We start from the raw sequence: 24,391 nt of genomic DNA, 5'->3' as shown, positions 1-24,391 counted from the left end.
GCTAAATAAATTGAAACTGAAAAAAAAAGTTAAATTATCTGCACTGTCCACAGTGAAATGTCAGATATCATCCTGATACTCCCAGCTATTGAGTCTATATCTACATTTCCATTAATGCTGAGAAAGTGCAAATTATAACACAAAACCAAGCTTTACATTCATTATCTGTGCCTCATTTGATATATAATCCTTTGTTCAGTGTGGAGATCTTTCCTATACAGTCAGAGGTGGTTTAGCTGGATGTCTGAAAGATATAATTGATGAGGTGGCTCATAACTGGAATGTGTGTGTATTACAAACTTATGTACTAATCTAAACAAAAATGGAATTTACCAACTCTCTGATTACGCAGGACTCTGGGTGTTTTTGTTTTTTTTTAATAAGATATTGCAATAGATCTATTGAATATCAAGGACCTGATTCTGAAAGGGAACTCAATCCTATTTCCCATTTTGCACCTACAATTATTTGTGCCCACAAGATTGCATGAATAAAATGGGAGGTTACTTCCTACAATCAGACCCTGTGTTCTTTAAATCAGAACTACAAATTATAAACATGTTTTCTGGCCACTTTGTTAACAACAGTTACATTTTTGTAAGAACTTACTTTAATAAAATTCTGGAACTTCTTGTTTTGTTGCAGCTCTTTAAAGAGATTAACAGCTTCTTTTTGATGACTACAAAATTCTCCATATATTTTCTTCATTTTATTGGCATTTTCCTCTGAAAACTAATGAAAATAATAAAAATGTACTCAACAATATATCTAACTGCAAAAAGTATGTTTAAGGATTTTTGCATACTATCGACTGTAACTTTTATTGATGTTAATGGAAATAAACCACATACAGGGTCTTGACGGCATCCTATAAATCAATGGGAGTTGTAATCTGCATAAGGAATGTAGAATCAGGCCTATAGAGGCTAGAATATATATAGCAGATGGACTGTAAAAACAACTATGCACACAAGTAAGAAGAATTGGATGTGGTCCCATATATTTAATTTTAAACCTCAAACAAATCTCCTTAGATCTGCCATTAATATTACCTTAGTTTAATAAAACAGAGAATTTTAGAAGTCTACTTGTTGTAACCGTTATTTGTGTTGCCACTTTCAAGTACAATGTGCAGTGTTGTTGTAGTCATGTTGGTCCCAGGATATTAGAGAGACAAGGTGGGTGATGCAATATCTTCTATTGTACCAACTTCTGTTGGTGAGAGAGAGAAAAGCTTTCAAGCTTACACAGAGCTCTTCCAGTCTGGGAAACATACACAGAGAATCACAGCTAAATACAAGGTGGAACAGACTGTTTAGCATAAGTAGTTAGCACATATTTCAAGAGACCATTCAAGGTGAAGTGGCCCATTAACATCTTTCTACTTATAGAGGTGCAGGAAGAAAGCTGGGGATGGGTACGGTTAAGTGGGTTATGGATAGTTGTAATAAGCCATAAATTCGGTGTCTCTATTCAGGCCATGATTTATGGTATCTAGCAGAATTATGAATTTAAGCTCATCTTTTGCAAGTTTCCTCTGAGGATGAGGACTAAGAGATCAGCCATAGAGTGATCATTCTGTGAAAATGTTCACCCACAGGTCATATAGCGCTTTTGGCTTTTATCATTTTTCTGTGTGAGTTCATTTGAGAGTGCAGTGATTATCTGGTTTCACTCACATAGTTGTTATTGGAGCATTTAGTGCACCGATGAGGTACACCACATGTTGTGATAGGACACATGAATCTTGAACAGTGTGTTGATTGCTGTAGCATTGGATATATGGCCGCAGGTTTTGCATCTGTTATTCTGGCTAGGTCAGGTGCTATTTTGAGTCCTGGTCTGTGGGGAGCTTGCTTCTAATGACATGCTTGGCGAAGTTGGGGGGGTGTTTGAAGGCCAGAAGAGGAGGTTGAGGAAAAGTTTCTTTCAGAATGTCCCCACCAAGTATGGATCGTAACCGTTTGAAGATAACCCATATGGCATAGGGGCTGGAAGTCGGGGTGTTGCACCTGACTTAAAGCTGTTTCCATCATCTACAGGGTTTATAGTTTGGTTCAATGGCTCACAGCACCCGCGCTGTATAAATTGTTCCAGCACCTTGTCACATGGGCTCCACTGTGGAGAGCAAGGTGGCAAATAGAGATGTGAGGTCGATGGGGGTTTTATTTCATACTGAAGCAGGTTCTCTCAGCCCTGGTCTACACTACAAGTTTAGGTCGAATTTAGCAGCATTAGATTGATTTAACCCTGCACCCATCCACACGACAAAGCCATTTTTGTTGACTTAAAGGGCTCTTAAAATTGATTTCTGTACTCCTCCCTGATGAGGGAATTAGCGCTGAAATCAACCTTGCTGGGTCAAATTTGGGGTAGTGTGAATGCAATTCAATGGTATTGGCCTCCGGGAGCTATCCGAGAGTGCTCCATTGTGACCGCTTTGGACAGCACTCTCAAACTCAGATGCAGTGGCCAGGTAGACAGGAAAAGCCCCACAAACTTTTGAATTTCATTTCCTGTTTGACCAGCGTGGCAAGCCCAGAGGTGACCATGCAGATCTCATCAGTACAGGAGACCATGGAGTCCCAAAATCGCAAAAGAGTTCCAGCATGGATCGAACGGGAGGTACTGAATCTGATCGCTGTATGGGGAGACGAATCTGTGCTATCCAAACTCCATTCCAAAAGACAAAATGCCAAAACATTTGGAAAAAATCTCCAAGGGCATGAAGGACAAAGACTATAAACAGGGACCTGCACCAGTGCCGCATGAAACTCAAGGAGCTCAGGCAAGCCTACCAAAGAGCCAGAGAGGTAAATGGCCTCTCCGGGTCAGAGCCCCAAACATGTCGCTTCTACGATGAGCTGCATGTCATTCTTGGGGGTGCCCCTACAACTACCCTAGCCCTGAGCATGGACTCAGTCAATGGATTCACATGCAACAGGGATGCGGATTTTGGGGACAAGGAAGATGATGATGAGGAGGAGGTTGAAGATAGCGCACAGCAAGGAAGCAAGCAGAGAAACCATTTTCCCCGACAGCCAGGAACTGTTTATCACCCTGGATTTAGTACCCTCCCAACTCATCAAAGGCAGGCTTCTGGACCTAGAAGGAGGAGAAGGGACCTCTGGTGAGTGTACCTTTGTAAATATAATCCATGGTTTAAAAGCAAGCGTGTTTAATGATTAATTTGCCCTGAAGACTTGGGATGCATTCGTGGCCAGTACAGCTACTGGAAAAGTCTGTTAGCCAGAGGATGGAAGTATCATTGATGTATCTCAGGTGTATTAATGGTTCTGTGGTGCATTTGTCCAGAAATTCTTCAAGGTGGTCCCATGAAGAGGTTGGTAGATTGTTAGATTCTTAGCTAAATACTAAAAATCAGGAACTGAATAAAGACACTGTTGTAATGAGTCAAAAATCCAAACTACAACCCATTTATCTTCCCCGACTCCCCACCAGCGTTTTTTCCCCCTTTCTCCGTTATGACTGGAGAGGTGCTAACGGGTCATTTCACCTTGAATGATCCTTTAAAATATGCGTTATGCTAAACAATCTATTCCACCTTGTATTTAGATGTGACACTGTAAGTACATTTCCCAGACTTGAAGAAAGCTTGTCTCACCAACAGAACTTGGTCTAAGATACCACCTTCAAGTACAAGTCAACACATGCAGCAGGAGCACAAGCTGCCCCATATACCCTGGCTAACATATATCGACACTGTTCTGGAAGACCCTCCTCAAGAGATGAGAGGATAATTCATTCTTTCAATCCTTTGTCTAACAACTGTGTTAGCTAGTGTTAGTTTTGGTGGTAGATTAAGTGATGGAAGCAACTGTCCACTATGAACCTGATTCAGACCATCAATACCCAAATAGGTTACGAAAACTGTCATCAGTGTTTTTTTCCTACCACGTCATCAATAATTTTCTCACACTACAAAATTTGAAGCAATAACCAAGAGATTAAAATCTTTGCATCCTATTAGCCAATCCTAAGAGATCTAGTTATCTCCCTGCCCCACAAAAATTTTGAACTCAAAAAATATCTTTTTTGGGCCTTGAATATGTGAAGATTTAATTTCGCTGATCTCTTTACCTGCTGCACAAGGATATCTCCAATTCTGTTGATTACAAAATTTCTCTCATTTCCCCCCTCACACGATTCCTGTCTTCTCTCCTTCATAGCGCAGAAGAATTGCCTGTGAATCTCTAGCAGTTCATCTAAGCAGGGAAATATTTTGTCTACAGTGCTGTGATCTAGTTGCAATTCTTCTTTCATTCCTTTCCTGAATATTTCAGACATAATGAAGAGGGTGTGGATGTGATGAACTTCTGTTTGCATCAGCTCTGTAGTTTAAAGGAAGATGGTGCAGTGTAATAATCCAACTAGATATTTTTCATCACATTTGACATGCATCACATAGTTTTACATTCAAATATATGGACATAAATACAATTTCTTCCATGATAAGCATTAAAACTAACAAAACCGTCCCAGCTATGTTACATGCGCTCTCCAACCAGCCCATTTCCTCTTTTACTATTTCTGCCCCATGACACAAGTTTTGGGTTTGAAGGAGGGGACAATGTAGGTGTTTGCATGCAGGAACACATGCAGAGAGCAGAATACCATTTTCACAAAGGCAGGTGTCTCTGTGCAGCTACTTTGCAAAAAGCTCCGCTGGCTCCCTCTACTGCACTATGCTGACCAATACAGCATCACAGACCAAGTCAGCAAAGCCACAGTTAAAAATATCGAAATCCAATTCTTGCCTGAACCGTGTCCTTTGTTAAATTATTCACCATAGTTTGACTTTAGCACCAAAAAGTTAGAACTTACCAATATGCTGCACTAATGCAAAGTGTGTCAACTCAAACATGGAAACTCCCAACCTCTACAATATTAACAACTTATATTAAACTTAAATCTCTCAAGTCCTAGCAGTAAACATTAGGAATCATATGTAACTGAATACCAAGATTCTTTACATTAGCCTGCTCTGTTTGCACACTAATACACAGGCATCACTCATTCAGTGAGTCTGAAGTCCCTGGAAGATTACTTGAGTAAGAACTGAATAAAACCTTGAGTAAGGATCTCCAAACTGGCTCCAGAATGTTTTTTTTTAAAAGATTGATTTTCTGCAAATAATATTAATATTTTCAGTTTATCTATGAGTCTGAATGTTGATCTTCGATATTTTATTCTTACAGATACCTACTAGCTTTCTCTTTCAAAGCACTTTTTATTATTTATTACTGAACATTTAATCATTTTAGAAACTTTATTTTGATTTCTGAAGAATAAAAGGTAAGTAAACGAAAGAACAGAGGAAATAATTTGCAATGAGTAATTTAGGGAATTCATCTCTGCCCCCCACCAACTGTTAGGGAAAAGTTGTGAACTTCTCAAATATATTGTTTACTCAAAACTATTTGTAACTTTCTTTAGCAAATAATTCTTTGGTCTGCAGCTCATCCGTAAACAATTCATCACAATTATTTGTATTTCATGTTGCGTTGGTTAGTTACATAAGGCATATGGTATAATTTCTGTTCCCTGACTGGATCATATCTATTAAAACAGTGCAAATTGTGAATTTTATAATTAAGTATGTAATTCAAAATTTGCTTTTCATTACCGTTCCCACATTTGAGTTTAAAATTCACTTTTCAGGAATATACATGCTACTAAAGTTTCAGTACTCAATTGTTCACAGAAGGTGGGCATGAATGGGTCAAGAATATGGTTAAATTGAAATTAACTTTCAAATCCAAATGAATATTTTTAGGCAATTGTCTTCAATATTCTGTTAGCTCTGCATTATTATACATTACATTATTATATGTGACAACATAGTCTTTAAATATTCTTCATTATTCATATTAAAATCTAAGCACTGAGCGTTTTATTCCAGTTATATGACTTGTGTATCCCACCTTATTGCCTGTGCCAAGTTATTTTCAACTTTTAAAAAATAATTAAAACACTGACCAAAAATTACATCCTGCCTTTTGATAACATCCTTTTCTTGCTTGCTACAAAATGCTGGATCCACAACAAGACTCCAAGATTCTGCCTCAAACTCCTGTGCCTCTGTGCTGAGGTCAGTCCACAGGGAGGCATCCACATCATCTATGACAAAATAAAAACCTTGTAAGCACTGGTCGCACAAACAGGTTGGCAGTATCACGGCGAGGGAAGATCCTCATGCGCATATATGTTTATTCATGCAGTGAGTATATTGCTGAACTGAGGTGAGCCTTAATTAACGATTCTAACCAGTACTGAGAAAAGATTAAAATGAAAAGACAAAGCCTTACACACTAAAATGTAAACAGAATAGCGTGGAGGCAAACAGAGATTTGGGAATCAGAGGGAATATTTTTTTCAGGATTGGATCCATTGTTTGAAATACCCCCTCAGAAGTGCCCTCTGATTTGAGGTGCCTCAAATTTATGTGCGCCCAACATGAGATTCCTTGTGCCGGATTTTCTCTCTCTCTGTGAATGCCCTTCAACTCTGGAATTCACATCCCCAACCCCTTTTCAGAAATAGCCCATATCTGTTGACTTTCCAGACATGAATAGCGGGTTGAGGAGGGCAGTTGGGAGATGGGATTTTTGTGTTGTGGGAGGAACACAAGTGATGGGTGATATTGTTTGTAATGTGTGTGCTGAATGAGGGCAGGGGAGGGCTGGCTATCTGATCGCCGGCTATCTGATCGCCAGAAAGAAATATGAGGCTGTTTTGGTTTTGTAATCTCTTTTATATTATATTATATTTTTAATTAGTGCAAAGGCTGTGGAGAGCCCAGGACAAATGTTTTTTTTTCTCTGTTAATTTTTAACAACAAAAAATTTAAAAAAACACAACACTTAAAATTAGCAAAGAGTTCATCACTAATTTAGACCCACTTGCAAGGTATTATGGGTCAAATTTTAATTCTCATTTATCTGATGGCGTCCTTTTAATGACGGTCAGAATCATAATTAAATTACTACACACGTATCTTCTTTTGATGCAGCAAGTAGTATTCTTAGACACACTAATTAATGATTCCACTTTGCATTTTGCAGCATAGGTTATAACATGTAAATTTCTCAGTTTACTTCTCACCTTCCATTACAAAAGAATCCATTGATGGAAGGGTCCCTATAGATTGTAGCAGCGTTTCAGATTGTGAGCTGGATATCCAGCTGCTACTATCAGTGTCTTGGTCTGAAGATGGCATAGATCTTCTGCAATGAGAAAAGCACTTAATTGTAGCAACTCACTTAGGAATGATGAATAATCTAGTTAGCATACTGTGCTGGTAGCTGCCTTCTACCTTTCAAAACTGGCACTCGGAACACTTTTGGATAAAGAGTGCGATTGCTGTGAGACTTCTTTCCTTACAGCAGAAAGTCCAATGGACATTGAGGAAGACGGATGCATTGAGGAGAACATGGGCTGAGCAATGTCTCTAAATGATGAATCTGCGGAGTGAAATATATGTGTAAGTCTTATAGAAAACCTCATATGTTATTGCCTCGTATGACTACACCATGAAATGCTATACAATTCTCTTATAGCTTAATACAGGCCACTGGGCGTATTCTCTTATGGTGCAAGAGCACTGTGCTCTTTTCTGAGTGAGATGGAAAAACAAGCCACAAGGTGAAGCTGAGTGGTTTTGGTGCCCACGCTGTCAATTAGAGAACAAGCTTAAGCCATGGACACACTTACATCACACCCATACCTTGTTCAGCCACATGGTTGAGCCACACATTGGGGTACATGATTGGGAGGATTTTCAAAAGCACTCAACACTGGTTTTCCTCTGCTCTCACAGTGGTAAAACTTCCATTGTGCAGGTATGCAGGAGGAAGGACAGGAGACATTGGATGTGATTTAATTAGGCCACAATTTTGTTCTTAAATGTCTGGGAGTACCGGCAGATAAAATTGGGCAGTCCGGGTAATTCCATAATCATTTACACATAGTTGGTGTGGCGGGGTGCTGCTGTCAGCCCTCCCCTTTCACCCATCCTGGTCCCCATCCAACCTGTTGGGAATTCACAACCATCCTCTAAATGAGATGGGGGGGTATAAAGGAGTGGGGGGTTGACTCCCTGCTGCATCAGTCATAGGAGCCCCAACCCCGCCCTCGTTTCTGCTCCTTTAAAGAATACCTCCTTTAAATCCTTTACCAATCCATTTTGTCTGATCACTGTATCTCTTCCCTATACAGCAGTGCTTCTCAAAGTTGGGCCGCCGCTTGTTCAGGGAAAGCCCCTGGCAGTCCAGGCCAGTTTGTTTATCTGCCATGTCCGCAGATCCGGCCGATCACAGCTCCCACTGGCCGCGGTTCGCCGCTCCAGGCCAATGGGGGCTGCAGGAAGCGGTGTGGGCTGAGGGATGTGCTGGCTGTGGCTTCCCGCCGCCCCCATTGGCCTGGAGCGGTGAACAACAGCCAGTGGGAGCCGCGATCGGCTGGACCTGCAGACACGGCAGGTAAACAAACCACCCCGGCCCGCCAGGGGCTTTCCCTGAACAAGCAGCAGACCAGCTTTGAGAATACTTGCACTGGACATCTGCCCCAGGCATACATAAAGAGTTGTGACATCATAGCCTAACCCTCAATTAATTTATGCCCAAACTAAGCCCCCAAATAACTGTAGGAAAGATGAAAAACCCACCCCACCTTGACCAATCCGGCAGAGTGAGAGAGAAAAAATTCCATCCCAGCCCCCAGAGAAAGGAGTGACTAGTGTAATGCCCACAACTGATCATGACAAAACCTGGTATTTATCTATATCCAGGGGTGGGAGGATGAGTGCTGCTTTTCCTGGTCGAGGTAAAAGAGGGCTTTTCCTGCACTGGCATGGACCTAAATAATTCCCAACCCCTTTCCAGTCACCTGGGGCACAGGACAGAGAGAGAAAGGGATAGCTCAGTGGTTTGAGCATTGGCCTGCTAAACGCAGGGTTGTGAGTTCAATCCTTGACAGGGCCACTTAAGGATCTGGGTCAAAAATCAGTACTTGGTCCTGCTAGTGAAGGCAGAGGGCTGGACTCAATGACCTTTCAGGTCACTTCCAGTTCTAGGAGATAGGTACATCTCCTATTATTATAAATAGGTCAACATCCCCATGCTAACCGGATATAAAGCTGCCACAGCAAGTCACTCTCTGACTCTCTATCCCTTAAAGAGGCACACACCTTTTCCAACAAGACAAACAACAGCCCCCACTGCTTAATATGCAGTGAAGTCATTGACTTCAATGGGAGATGAGTGCTTTTAAAAATCCTACCTTATATGTATTAGATACTAACAAATGCACCTGTTTTCCTGTAGATATGGGACTCACATGGAAAAGTGCTCTCACACACATACAAAATTGTGAATAATACTTTCCCTATTATTTTATTAATCAGGTAACACACTAAACTTTAAAATGACAGATTTATGACTATTAGCTTGCTTGCTTACTATAATACGTACTTGTTAGGACAGCTTGTGGTCTGGTCTTAATATGATATCTCTCTTGGAGTTTCTGGTAAAGAAGAATTTCATCTTATTAAAATGAAATAACAGCTGATTACACACTGAATAGTCAGTAGAGTCCTCAAGCAAACTGCATTATGATCCTGAATTTTTGCTACTGACAAACCAAAGTGAAAGGATAATGAATTTCAGCCACATTATCATACAAAATTAATTCAATTTATTTTCTTTCAAATTACTATGTTGTTATGGAATTATTCTTTTGCAACATGCATATGATTTGTGAGGGCTTAAAGAAAACAATTACACATGTAGGGCTATACTTTTTAAATGAGTTTGAAGAGACCTGAGGCAGGAAATTGACTCTAAGGGCTTGTCTACATCACAAAGTTGCAGCGCTGGTGAGGGGGTTACAGCGCTGCAACTTAGGAGGTGTACACATCTGCAGGGCATCACCAGCACTGCAACTCCCTGTTTTCAGCGCTGGCCGTACTCCCGTTTTGTCTCGGGTGTAGAGGATCCAGCGCTGGTGATCCAGCGCTGGTAATCAAGTGTAGACACTTACCAGTGCTTTTCTTGACCTCCGTGGAATAAGCAGGTATCGCAGCATACCTGAGGAAGCCTCTCTGGTAATCAAGCAGGTCTCCTTCCCCGGTTTGCTCTCGTGTTCCCCGAACCCCCGTGCAAGCAGGTCTCCTTCCCTGCGGTTTGCTCTCGCGTTCCCCGAACCCCCCTTGAAGCCGCCCAACAGCGCTGCAGTGTGGCCACATCTAACACCATTTGCAGCGCTGGTTGCTGTAAGTGTGGCCACTCTGCAGCGCTGGCCCTATACAGCTGTACTAATACAGCTGTAACAACCGGCGCTGCAAAATTGTAGATGTAGACATACCCTAAGTTAGTCCATCCAAGCCAGAAAGTGTGTCCTTTGCTACATTGTACAAGATTCATATGCTTAAACAAGTGTTGCATTTGAGGAGAGCAAGTAAGTAGTTTTTCCTCTCTTATCCTCTTGGATGATTGGTTGGTGATATTCTCTCCTCCTGGTAAATATCCATTAGTCCTACTAGTTGTAGTACCTGTTAGAGGCAGCTGATTTAGCATTATAATTTATGTTTTAGATCCTTTTTGTAAGTTTGCCCAGAGACTATTCAGTGGGTGTACATTGATAAAGACAAAATAAAATAAAAAATGCATGTTTTATAAGTGCAACGTTGGGCATGTTTACCCTGAAGATCTGTGCACTGCAATAGCTACTCCAATATAGCCACACTGGTGCAAATCCCTTGTTTTTATGCACTGCAACAGTTTGAAAAGTGACTTGCATTGGTGTGGCTTACTCCAGTGCAAATCACTTGTTAGTCACTAAAAAACAGAAACCCACTTCAATGTATAGTTTTGAAAATGTAGCCCTCATTTTAATTGGGGGTTACCTACTGAAGTATGTTGGTTATTACACTCCAGGGGGCTCCGCTATGCTTCAGCTCTACTCGATGATTTTGCCTACTGTCAGAAGCACTGAAATGATATAGCTCAGGGGAAATCAATGGTTCCTCAAGGTCGCCCCATTTAAGTACACCTTAGAAATGCAAATCAAACCACATATCCCAATTTATCCTTCAACCCTCCAGAGATATAAAGGAAGTGACCCTACCTTTTTTCACTCCTTTTATAAAGTATTTGCTCAAGGACACTGTTTATTGCTATTGGTTGTGTTAGATGTTTATTTGACATTCCCTCAGCCCTTTGTGTACAGACACTTGGTTGGCTCATTTCTGCACTGTTTTCTTTCTCAGCTTCATTTTCTGGCATCCTGTTTGTTTTAGTAACTAATTATTTCTAAGTCTCCATATAACAAGTAAGTCAATCAATACGAACCTATTATGAAGCAGCCTACAAAGACAAAGTAATGTTCAAACACTTTGAATAAGTACCGCATATGCTAATCACTATAGAAGAAACTACAGAGATTGATTTAAAAAATAAAAGAGGGAGAATATACACAATACCATTGTAAGAACAGTAAGGCATAGAAAGTTACCTTTGTACATGCAGGAGCACAATCCTTACAGTTTTTATGCACAATTGCATTGCAATCTGAAAGGAAAAACAGATCTCAAAGCCTGAAACTGAAAGAGGTCAAATACTGTAGTGCACTCTAATCTGGGACTTCATCATTTTTCCTCCTTCAGGCCCACATACTGAATAGCCACAAATACGGCTCTAATTTTCTTCTATCTTTCCCCAGGGCTCTTTCAGGAATCAACTAGCAGGAGTCTCTTGTGAAGCAAGTGGCCATCATCTTTGTGCCCTCTCCCTGAGGCCTGGGGATCCTGGCTGACTAGGTAGAGAAGTATGCATCTTCAAATCCAGATGCCGCTCTTGAAATGGAATATTAAACAAGTATCCTGCAGCAGATTTTCAAAAGTTACATAAAAGCTACATAAAAGACAGTAGCTACTTACTAGAGCACTGCAATGACTCTTTCCCTAAGAGGGCTTTGTCACATGCCATACACAGGATACTGCCTGAGAAGTTCCCAGTTATAAACTGATGTCTAGTCAGTTTGTCTTTGGCGTCCTTATTCTTTGTCTTCAGATCCAACAGAGCAGGCAAAAGAAGAGAGATTAAAATAGATAAATAATCACCATAATATTATAACTTTAAAACATATGTCTCTTAAGAAAAAATGGATTTTAAAATATCTATCTCCTCTCTCTGGTAACAATTGAGACAGTGGGGATGTGTGCCTGCATTAACCTAATCTGATATACAAGTAGATGCACCTGTAATTAAAGGTAGGTTTTAAAATTAGTTTTTACAACTCAGTTTTTAGTATTCAAAGGGACATTGCTAGGTTAAAAATCATCTATTTTTGAAATAAACAAGTTTCCTTTCCTGTGTTACTGATAGCACCTTATGGTTACATTGTGCAACACTTACTCACATGAGTAGTCCCAGCAGTTAACATTAATAGAATTACTATGTGAGTAAGTGCTCACCAGCATAGACATATGTTGCACAATCTAGACTTTAGATTACTAAAAATGAAACACTGAAAGTATCTGATTTACTTTTCACAACTAATTTTGTGGTTACATTTAGCACTTTGTTTGGTCCCTGATTCTAAAACTCACATATGCTCAGCAGCACTTACTCATGCGTTAAGTTCAACAGGACTACTCAACTGAGTAAATGCTACAGTAAAGACTATTGAATCAAGTCCTTACTGTGGATACTAAGAAAAATAGACATACACTTTCTAATACTTCTATTTTTGTATATCAAGTAAGAAAACTTTTTCCAAATATACTGCAGACATTTAAACTTGAGCTAAATCACAAGACACGAATGAGTAATAATAATTAAAAAGTGGCAAGGGAATTCAGTACTGTGAAAACAATGTTACTTTTAAAAATGAACAATATTGTTTGTCTATAAAAGGACACTGACAACATATTTGTCATAAGTTTTAAATTTAAAATGTCTTATAAATACAGTTTAAATAATTGGAAAAATCAGCCACTTACCTTTACCTAACAGGCCAGACAGGTCTGATCCCAAGCTATAATGCATTTCAGTTATGCTAACAAGCACCTAGTTATATGTAAATCTAAAATTACCTTGCACTTATTTCGTGTACTAGTCATTCTGTTCATCAGGAAGCTGAAAGTACGACTCACTTTATATTTTTCTGACTCGGATTTTGTAGGTATAATATACTTATCCCATTCCTCCTCCTGAATCCTAAAATGTAAATCAGTGAATACAGTTCATTACACTGGACAGAACATCTTAAAACAGAGCAGCACCTGGCTGATATTCTGCTTCAACTGCTTTTAACAATCACAGGATGTATTTAGTTGGTGTTGGTCCTGCTTTGAGCAGGGTATTGAATTAGATGACCTCCTGAGGTCTCTTCTAACCCTAATATTCTATGATTCTATTCAGGTTTAAACCATAAAAAAATGGTCAACATCAAACCAAAAAGTGACATTAGTCCCCGCATAATACTGATTATGAATACATGCATGGGTACTGCACGTAATGCAAACTATACTGCAAGTTTGCCATAATTATACTGTTATTAAACCTCTCAGCATGCATATTCTCATATTTTGCATGTTCCTGTGGGTAGCTCCCACATTAATGCCTTTTCCTTGCTATGTCTGATCTCAGTCAGCTGTGAAATAAGCAGCTTGGGCTGCAGTAGCCAGGGATTCTTCTGCATGAGCGCCAGCCTCATAGGTCCCAATTCAGCACAGCATTTTAGCACATGCTTAGGTGCTCTGTTGAACACTGGCTGGCCTGTGAATCGGTCACAGATGTGTGCTGTTTCCCTCCTCCTCTCCCTAGATGGCAAAGCCATGATGCTGCCCTGACCTGGGGATCAGATGGAGCACATGACACAACAGTGGGCCCTGCTGGGAGTGTCACTGCCAGACTAAAGGGAAGATTTGGATTCCTGCGCTTCACATAGAACGGGATGGTTCCCTGGTATCCAGCCACATAGTTCCAGAACATGCAACTGATTTTTTATTTGCAATAAATAAATATAAAAGGAAATTTCAATAAAAGTTGCAAAATGAAGAACTCAAAAGTCAAGAGATGCCAGTTAAGGTTGCCTGTGAACCTGTAACTCTGCTCTCCTGTGTGTATTCATTATAATACAGTCTTTACTAACCTGAACACTCAGGTTTTTTTCTAAAGTTTTTTAATGTGCACAGTAAATGAACTGGAAATCCTCTCCTCATTCAGTATGCACCTTGTACATAAACAGCTCTCATGGTGTCTATTTGTTCGGCATACAAAATAACGTATAGAGTAACAGTAGATGCAGCCCACCTACATTTAAGGGTTGTAGGGAAAAATGCATGACACTATAGTCAACAAACAGTAAGTGGTTACCGAAGTAAAGACTATTGCACAAACAGAGAGAGTTAAGGTTGTGTATGCCAAATGCCTGATAGAGCTAATGGAAGAAAAGATCCAAGGACTGGAGATGCAGGTGGAAACTCTGGTCGAGTTTAGAAGGGGGTTCGAGCAGATGATGGAGCACAGACACGAGGGGGCTGAAGGGATAAGCTCAGATTTGCAGATGGAAGCAGGACCAAAGAATTCTGAGGAGAGACTGCTGGGTGAGGAAAGTGGAAGTGAAAGAGGAAATGTGACTAAGAGAACCAGGGAGAGGAAAAGATGGGCAAGTGAAGGAGAAACAGAACTCAGGAACAGGTTTGCAGAGTTGGAAAATGAAGAAGGGGCACCAGCAGGTGGTCGCTGAAGGAGAGAGGGCAAGGAAAAAGAGAAGAGCTATTAGTCCTACAGGAGGAGGGGAGGAGTCAATGGAGGCAACACCAAATATAAGCCCCAGGAGGATTGCAAGGGTGAATAGGAATCAAGAGAATTTGCAGCCAGTGGGGGCAGGGGATAGACCGGAGAATCACACTGTCACCAGGAAAAGGCAGGTCTACGTGATTGGAGACTCCTTACTGAGAAGAATAGACAGGCCTGTGACTAGAGCTGATCGGGAGAACAGAAGGGCGTGCTGTCTGCCGGGTGTCAAGATACAGGATGTGGACCTGAGGCTGAAAAGGATCCTAGCAGGAGCGGGAAAGAATCCGTTGATTGTCCTTCATGTGGGAATGAATGATAAGGCTAGATTCTCGCTGGAACTTATCAAGGGAGACTATGCCAGACTGGGGAAGACGCTTAAGGAAATCGAGGCTCAGGTGATCTTCAGTGGGATTCTGCCAGTTCCTAGAGAAGGGCGACAAAGGTGTGACAAGATTATGGCGATCAACAGATGGCTCAGGCAGTGGTGCTATAAGGAGGGCTTTGGGATGTACGGCCACTGGGAAGCATTTATGGACAGAAGACTGTTCTCTCGGGATGGACTTCACCTGAGTAAGGAGGGAAATAGACTCATAGGATGTAGGCTTGCCCAACTGATTAAGAGAGTTTTAAACTAGGAATTTGTGGGAGATGGTTGGGAGATGTCCAGGTGATCTCCACGCCGGAATTTAACCTTGAGAGTGAAGAAAACAAAGTAAGAGGGGATACAGCCGTGGACAGAAGAATTGACATAAGGAGGAAGGGTAGTGTAGATACCAGACTAACAGGTGATGCTGGTGGTAGAATGTCTGTGCCTAACAGGGTAAAGAATGTCAGTGAAGCCAAACAGCAAAAATTAAGAAGTCTGTACACTAATGCAAGGAGCCTAGGTAACAAAATGGAGGAAATAGAGCTACTGGTGCAAGAAGTGAAACTGGATATTATAGGGATAACAGAAACATGGTGGAATAGTAGTCATGACTGGAGTACAGGTATTGAAGGCTATGTGCTGTTTAGGAAAGACAGAAATAAAGGCAAAGGTGGTGGAGTAGCATTGTATATCAATGATGAGGTTAACTTTAAAGAAATAAGAAGTGATGGAATGGACAAGACAGAGCCTGTCTGGGCAAAAATCACACTGGGAAAGAAAGCTACTACAGCCTCCCCTGAGATAGTGCTTGGGGTGTGCTACAGACCGCCGGGATTTGATTTGGATATGGATAGAGACCTCTTCAATGTTTTTAATGAAGTAAACACTAACGGGAAATGTGTGATCATGGGAGACTTTAACTTCCCAGATATAGACTGGAGGACAAGTGCTAGCAAGAATAATAGGGCTCAGATTTTTCTGGATGTGATAGCAGATGGATTTCTTCACCAAGTAGTTGAAGAACCAACAAGAGGAGATGCCATTTTAGATTTGGTTTTGGTGACTAGTGAGGACCTCATAGAAGAAATGGTTGTAGGGGACAACCTTGGTTCGACTGATCATGAGCTAATTCAGTTCAAACTAGATGGAAGGACAAACAAAAATAGATCTGGGACTAGGGTTTTTGACTTCTCAAGGGCTAACTTCAAAGAATTAAGGAAATTAGTTAGAGAAGTGGATTGGATTGAAGAACTTGTGGATCTAAAGGTGGAAGAGGCCTGGAATTACTTTAAGTCGCAGCTGCAGAAACTATCAGAAGCCTGCATCCCAAGAAAGGGGAAAAAAACCATAGGCAAGAGTTGCAGACCAAGCTGGATGAGCAAGCATCTCAGAGAGGTGATTAAGAAAAAGCAGAAAGCCTACAAGGAGTGGAAGAAGGGTGGGATTAGCAAGGAAAGCTACCTTAGTGAGGTCAGAACATGCAGGGATAAAGTGAGAAAGGCTAAAAGCCATGTAGAGTTGGACCTTGCAAAGGGAATTAAAACCAATAGTAAAAGGTTCTATAGCCATATAAATAAGAAGAAAACAAAGAAAGAAGAAGTGGGACCGCTAAACACTGAGGATGGAATGGAGGTTAAGGATAACCTAGGCATGGCCCAATATCTAAATAAGTACTTTGCCTCAGTCTTTAATAAGGCTAATGAGGAGCTTAGAGATAATGGGAAGGATGACAAACGGGAATGAGGATATGGAGGTGGATATTACCACATCTGAGGTAGAAGCCAAACTTGAACAGCTTAATGGGACAAAATTGGAGGGCCCAGATAATCTTCATCCAAAAATATTAAAGGAACCGGCACATGAAATTGCAAGCCCGCTAGCAAGAATTTTTAATGAATCGGTAAACTCAGGGGTCGTACCGTATGACTGGAGAATTGCTAACATAGTTCCTATCTTTAAGAAAGGGAAAAAAGGTGATCCAAGTAACTATAGGCCTGTTAGTTTGACATCTGTAGCATGTAAGGTCTTGGAAAAAAATTTGAAAGAGAAAGTAGTTAAGGACATTGAGGTCAATGGTAATTGGGACAAAGTACAACATGGTTTTACTAAAGGTGGATCATGCCAAACCAACCTGATCTCCTTCTTTGAGAAGGTGACAGATTATTTAGACAAAGGAAATGCAGTAGATCTAATTTACCTTGATTTCAGTAAGGCATTTGGCACGGTTCCACATGGGGAATTATTAGTTAAATTGGAAAAGATGGGGATCAATATGAAAATTGAAAGGTGGATAAGGAACTGGTTAAAGGGGAGACTACAACGGGTCGTACTGAAGGGTGAACTGTCAGGCTGGAAGGAGGTTACTAGTGGAGTTCCTCAAGGATCAGTTTTGGGACCAATCTTATTTAACCTTTTTATTACTGACCTTGGCACAAAAAGCGGGAATGTGCTAATAAATGAGGTATTGCTAACATAGAGAAGGACCGGGATATCATACAGGAAGATCTGGATGACCTTGTAAACTGAAGTAAGAGTAATAGGATGAAATTTAATAGTGAAAATTGCAAGGTCACGCATTTAGGGATTAATAATAAGAATTACAGATATACATTGGGGGCACATCAGTTGGAAGTAACAGAGGAGGAGAAGGACCTTGGAGTATTGGTTGATCACAGGATGACTATGAGCCGCCAATGTGATATGGCCGTTAAAAAAGCTAATGCAGTTTTAGGATGCATCAGGCGAGGTATTTCCAGCAAAGATAAGGAGGTGTTAGTACCGTTATATAAGGCACTGGTGAGACCTCATCTGGAATACTGTGTGCAGTTCTAGTCTCCCATGTTTAAGAAGGACGAATTCAAACTGGAACAGGTTCAGAGACAGGCTACTAGGATGATCCGAGGAATGGAAAACCTGCCCTATGAAAGGAGACTCAAAGAGCTTGGCTTGTTTAGCCTAGCCAAAAGAAGGCTGAGGGGGGATATGCTTGCTCTTTATAAATATATCAGAGGGATTAATATTAGGGAGGGAGAGGAATTATTTAAGCTTAGTACCAATGTAGACACAAGAACAAATGGGTATAAACTGGACACTAGGAGTTTAGACTTGAAATTAGACGAAGGTTTCTAACCATTAGAGGAGTGAAGTTCTGGAACAGCCTTCCAAGGGGAGTAGTAGTGGCAAAAGACCTATCTGGCTTTAAGATTAAGCTTGATAAGTTTATGGAAGGGATGGTATGATGGGATAGCTTAATTTTGGCAATTGATCTTTGATTACCAGCAGATAAGTATGCCCAGTGGTCTGTGATGGGATGTTGGATGGGATGGGTTCTGAGTTACTGCAGAGAATTCTTTCCTGAGTGCTGGCTGGTGAGTCTTGCCCACATGCTCAGGGTTTAGCTGATCGCCATATTTGGGGTCGGGAAGGAATTTTTCTCCGGGGCAGATTGGCAGAGGCCCTAGAGGTTTTTCACCTTCCTCTGCAGCGTGGGGCATGGGTCACTTGCTGGTGGATTCTCTGCAGCTTGAGGTCTTCAAACCACAATTTGAAGACTTCAATAACTCGGACATAGGTTAGGGGTTTGCTATAGAAGTGGATGGGTAGGGTTCTGTGGCCTGCTTTGCGCAGGTCAGACTAGATGATCATATTGGTCCCTTCTGACCCTAAAGTCTATGAATCTATGAGTCTAAATGGACTTAAGAAAGGCCAAACTCTAAAGTCGCACAGTCAGACAACAAATGTGTTGCAAATAACATTTTTATAGATTATATCCAACTCTCACACTAGTATGGAGTATAACAATAACCTAGAGAAGCATTCTGAACTTCATTAGTAAAAGGCACCACAATAGAACACGATCTGTTGGTTTACTTGAGTCTGCTACTTTTTAATTACGATGATCATTACAAAGATGTGTGCTACTAGTGTTTAACTAGCAGCATTAACATGTAAATAATGGTAGATGGATAAAAATTACACTGCAGAAATTCATATGTGGCAAGTGTCAATACCTTTTTTCCTTCAATTGCTCTGGCAAGCTGTATGCTCGTTGTTCTACAAAACACAAAAAGTTAATGAAAACTAATGTGGTTATATTGGGATATTTATTTGTTTGAAACACATAACCTCCACCAGGATGTAAGCTCAGTCATTATACTCTGGCATGTTGGCTGGAAATTTAGAAAGCAAAAATTATTAGAAGCAGTATTGCCCAGGATAATACAAATCATTTATTAAACAGGTTGTATTTGACAGAGTTTGCTTAGATCTGGGTTAACATCAGAGAATGCCAGTCTTTGAAAACTGACGAATTGCTTTTAAGAAGTAAAGAAAATTAATATTGATCTTTTTCTGAGCAACTCGTTTTTTTTTTAAATGGTTCAATCTTTCATTTTGCTTTTTAGTGATTCTTTGTAAAGCGCATACACGATTCTTTTCTATTATTTCCAAGACCAGATGTTATTTAGTTTTGTAGAGATTATCTGCAAACATATGCCTAACTTTAAGTACATACATAGCCCCAACAACTTAAATGGGACTATTTCCATGCTTAAAGTTAGGTCCATGCTTAAAGTGAGGTACCTTCTTGAACAAGGGCCCATATGAGAAAATACCCAGCAGTTCAGCAAGTAAGATAGTATATTTTATCATGTACACAATGAGAATCAAATCACATTTCAGTTAGTTGTCAGACCAAAGATGTGCAACAAGATGCTCTTCTGAAGAAAGAAAGGCCATGTTCCCACAGAAAAATGAAGATAGCCATTGCAGTACTTACTACAGGGATGGAGCAGAGACATTGATTTAGAGAGTGAAATAGCCTGGAGAAGGGATCGACCACTGTTCATGAACACACCATCTACACAGCAGGAACAAATTCTTTACAGTTACATACTAGAAATATCCTCCTTTAAACACGTATGTAGCCATTTTATTCCTATGTGTATTAAAAACTTTGGTTATTGATATGGCAGTAGGCAGCGCATTTCCTACTTTTAGATTGTACCTCAAGATGCAAGAATGAAACTCTCTTATTATGGGCTAATTCTTCTGAACTCAAAAATGCAAATCAGCAAACTCAGACTGGATTTTAATTTACAAGATCAGATTTTACAAGACTTTCATTTATGGCCAAATCCTAAACAAGATGTCAAAGCAGTGGAGCCATGGGAGTTCCCAGCTGCTGAGAAGTTGCATCTGGAAATCTCTGCTTCCTCTGCTTGCTGCAGAGTAGTTCCATGTAACAGCACTGTCCATGCCAACATGTTGCAATGGGGGGCGAGAGGCTGAGACAGAAGCAATGGGGCAGGAGGACCAGCAATGTGCTCAACAGATCCCTGATGACTAAGCCTCCAATTTTGTCAGGGATATTTTTAGTAAAAATAACAGATGGTCACAGGCAATAAACAGAAATCCAGGGAAGCCTGTGACCTGTCTGCTGCATGGTTCCCGTCCCTCCCTTGCTGGCTGCCCCAGCAGCTGTATTGCTGGGGGGGGGGGGGGAGCCGTGCCACAGCTGGGCACCTGCTGGGAGCCCAGATGCTCATGGGGAGTTGGAGCTCTGGGGTCGCCCTGCTGCCCAGCGGCTAGGAGCTGCCCAGGGCCTCCACCAGCAGTGGCTGAGAGCTGCGGGGCTGCCTGTTGACAGCAGTCCAGCCCTGGGGCAGAAAATGTCACGGAGGTTTCTGGAAGTCACAGATTCAGTGACCTCCGTGACATAATTGTAGCCCTACTGATGACCCAAATGCATTGGCCAAATCGCCCCATGCTTGAAGAACACAATGACTGCAGACACTTCCGCAGCCTTGATGGGCTACAAAGTGACTATTTGTGTTCCATAGCTTGGGAAGAAGGACGATTCTAGCTCTTCCAAGCCCCAGGTAAATCCCTACTAGTTTACTCTGACTTTATATAGGAGGTCAGGGTTTAGGCCTGATTAGGGCAAAGCTCTTAATCATGTGCTTCACTTTACGCATTCGCTGCAGTCCCATTGACATTACCAGGACTTAAACACATGCTTAAGTGCTTTCCTGAATTGAGGGCTTTAGATCTTATGAGACATACGCCTTTGTTCCTCATTTGCTTTTTTAGACTTCTCAGGTAATCTGCAGGATGAAAAATTGCTAAAAATAAAGTTATATTTAAAAAAAAATCAATACAACTACTTGTAAACACCCCAGATGTTGCAGATAGTGCATAAAAGAGTTCTGAGTAGAAACAAAGCTTTAATGTGGATTTCAGGGACAAAAAACAACAAATTTGAAAACATGTTCACCTACATTTTAACCAAGATTGTTGCTGCTGTTTTTTGCATTCTGCCACTAAGCATCATCTGAAAAATACCCCAATCCTGCAAAGGTTTAAACATATGTTTAACTTTGAAATCAGCGGTACTTCAAGTTAAACCTGTGAGTAAGTCTTCCCAGGATACAGGCCTAAATAAAATAAAGAAGTTTCTGGAGCCAATTCAGGATAACACTGCAAGGCTGCCCAGAGGATTCAGGGGGCCTGGTGTCTTTGGCGGTGGGGGGCCCCTGCTTCAGCGGTAATTCAGGGGCGGGGGGGGGGTCCTTCTGCTCTGGGACCCGCCGCCGAAGTGCCCCGAAGACCCGTGCTGGGGGCCTCCCCAATGCCGAATTCCACCGAAACAAGACCCGTCGCCGAAGACCCGGAGCAGAAGAAGCCCACGAGAGTTTTCCAGGGCCCCCAGAGCGAGTGAAGGACCCTGCTTCAGGGCCCCTGAAAAACTCTCATGGGGGCCCCTGCGAGGCCTGGGGCATATTGCCCCACCTGCTCCCCACGGGCGGCCCTGTAACACTTATGCATACGTCTTACTTTAAGCACATAAGCATAACTTTAAGTAAGTGCTGTCTTTGCACCTTGAAGTCTTTAAACCATGATTTAAGGACTTCAATAGGGGGTTATTACAGGAATGGGTGGGTGAGATTCTGTGGCCTGCGTTGTGCAGGTCAGACAAGATGATCATAATGGTCCCTTCTGACCTTAAAGTCTATGACTCTAATAAGGATGCTTTACCTAAATGATGCAGCACATATCAGAAAAAAAAATACACAACCATTTCCAACCCATATTTTCTCATGCTTATAGCTTGAAGTAAGAATTCCTTTTGGAAGAAAATAAGGTTTGTTCTTATTCAAAAAGTAATTTAAAAAAAAACAAAGAAAATGGATTCTACTGAAAATGAACCGTTTTTCAGAGATGTGATCATGAATAAGTCTGAGTACATATCTCATACTTTATATCATTTTATGGATTTCTAATGTAGCATGTTACATAGCTTTCTCCAAGGAAGGCCTGGGTTGTTTGCTAAACTTAAAAACAAACAAGCAAATAAACAAAAAACCCTTAAATAGAAGGCTGCTAGAAACAATTTTTAACATCCTGCAGGCAGCACATAAGCAGAACAGTCAATTATGTAACACAGGGCTATGTTATAAGGTTCTTACAAGTTTTCATCAGTTCTCAAGAATGGGCAAACACCTATTAACTTCAATATAAATCTGTCTGAGTTAGGACTGAATTGGAGCAGAGAATCAGATTATCCCTACCATGATAATGCAGAATAGGAACAGAGGGAAGGCAGGTTTGTGAGAATCCCCTCACAATAAATTCACACATCATCCCATGAAAAGGGTGGTGTTTGCTCCTCTGCCTGTGGAAAAGGCCACAGCTTACACACAAACCTCACAGATTCCCAAGGATCTGCAGGATGCAGGGAACTTGTGCACAGAGGGCCTGTGCCTGTGCACCAAGTTTGGCTTCTCTGCTGGACTCTGGAAAAGAAAATTGTGTCCTAGGCTGCCTTATCTTTTCTGACTACGCTCCGCAGGTCTGGAGCAGGGGCAATGTGCATCTCCCTCCTAGCCACACCTCCAGATTGCCCACTTCTCCCTTGCAGCTTTGTCTCTATGCCCTCCCACACTGCAGGCTCTGGACCTACAGAGTGCCCTTTGAAGGGCCAGGAGGGATGATATGGAGGCAGCTGAGCCTCACTTCCACATGGGCTGATGGAGAACTGCATACTTAGGGGACCACTCTTCACATGGATACCAGGGAGACAATCGAGCCTGCGTAAAGAAGTGAGCATTTGGCCTGTAGTAAGCATGGAGTTTGTGGCATTCCATACACACAAATGGAGTAGAACTAATGCTCACCTTCATTTGAATCACACACTGTGAAGTCACGTGCAAAGCGAGATTTCCCTAATAAAACTTTGGGTGAAGAACATGAATAAGAGCGTGACCGGATTCCAGAAAGTAACGATTCCTAGAAGAAATCAAAATGAAGGGGAAAAGCACATTAATGTTAAGCAAAGGCAATTGGTGTTACAGGAAAGTGCATGTGTGCAAATTAGAGCAAGAAAAATCCTAAATTATTTCAATTTGATGTGGACCAAAGTCTGAACAGTGGTGTTATTCTACTATATCAGATGGCCAGTTATCTCCCCTGCCTTTTTCTGACAGTACTTGAACATGGAATTTTCACGGCAGAACAGACCAGTGTTCCATCTAGCCCAGTAGTCTGTCTCCAGTCATGATCTGGATATTCCAGAGGAAGGAATTAACCTCTCTCTTCCCTTTCCCTTATGTTTATCTAATTGTGCCTGGATACCATGAGTGGAAATCTCCTACCCCAGTTAGAGATCCGTTATTGATATGCCTTGAAAGCAAAGTCACAATTACCTGTGCAAAGCCCATTTCTTTTGAGAATTTAAATCAAACTAACATCATCTGATTTTTGTGGTTCATTAAATACTTGGACTTGCATTTAAAAAACCCCTATATTTTCACTACTATGCAGATATGTTATTGACATGCTAAGTGCATAGGTGGCTTCACAGATAAAACAATATTATGTTTTTTCAGTTCCAGATCTGAAGTCAACTTTAAAGGCTCTGAAAGAAACAATAGTGATGGCCTGTACTCTATCAGACGGAAGCTTGCATCATGACACCAACAATGAGTATACGCAGCATAAAGTGCAGTCTTTTCTCCAAAGAGGACACTATGTGACTGAGTCACTGTTGCATGAAAACTGAACTACTTTTCACTCCTACTGAGGATGGTCATTTGAAATCATTAGCACATATAGCACTGACATTGCCTTACAAATGCATTGCTCACAATGTACCTGACCTAGAAATACTAACGGGAATTTCCATCGCGCACTTGCAGCAAAG

At 41.2% G+C, this 24,391-nt stretch overlaps 1 protein-coding gene across 5 annotated transcripts in view; it reads right to left on the bottom strand.

The window, feature by feature from the left end:
* Positions 1-24,391, bottom strand: part of ARHGEF28 (Rho guanine nucleotide exchange factor 28) — a 212,958-nt gene that overhangs the window by 49,307 nt on the left and 139,260 nt on the right. For all 5 annotated transcript variants that reach the window (XM_030567383.1, XM_030567385.1, XM_030567384.1 and 2 more), the window contains 11 exons: positions 23,367-23,478; positions 19,203-19,245; positions 13,115-13,238; positions 11,957-12,083; positions 11,533-11,588; positions 9,492-9,543; positions 7,337-7,484; positions 7,126-7,247; positions 6,001-6,141; positions 4,102-4,352; positions 610-732 (listed from right to left, as the gene is read on the bottom strand). In XM_030567383.1, coding sequence (XP_030423243.1) covers positions 610-732; positions 4,102-4,352; positions 6,001-6,141; positions 7,126-7,247; positions 7,337-7,484; positions 9,492-9,543; positions 11,533-11,588; positions 11,957-12,083; positions 13,115-13,238; positions 19,203-19,245; positions 23,367-23,478 — 1,299 coding nt within the window. The remainder of the gene's footprint in view (positions 1-609; positions 733-4,101; positions 4,353-6,000; positions 6,142-7,125; positions 7,248-7,336; positions 7,485-9,491; positions 9,544-11,532; positions 11,589-11,956; positions 12,084-13,114; positions 13,239-19,202; positions 19,246-23,366; positions 23,479-24,391) is intronic.

The sequence above is a fragment of the Gopherus evgoodei genome, chromosome 6, assembly GCF_007399415.2.
Source record: "Gopherus evgoodei ecotype Sinaloan lineage chromosome 6, rGopEvg1_v1.p, whole genome shotgun sequence".
Taxonomy (NCBI): Eukaryota; Metazoa; Chordata; order Testudines; family Testudinidae; genus Gopherus; species Gopherus evgoodei.
The sequence above is the reverse complement of the archived record's forward strand: the minus strand, read 5'-3'. Positions and strand labels throughout refer to the sequence as shown.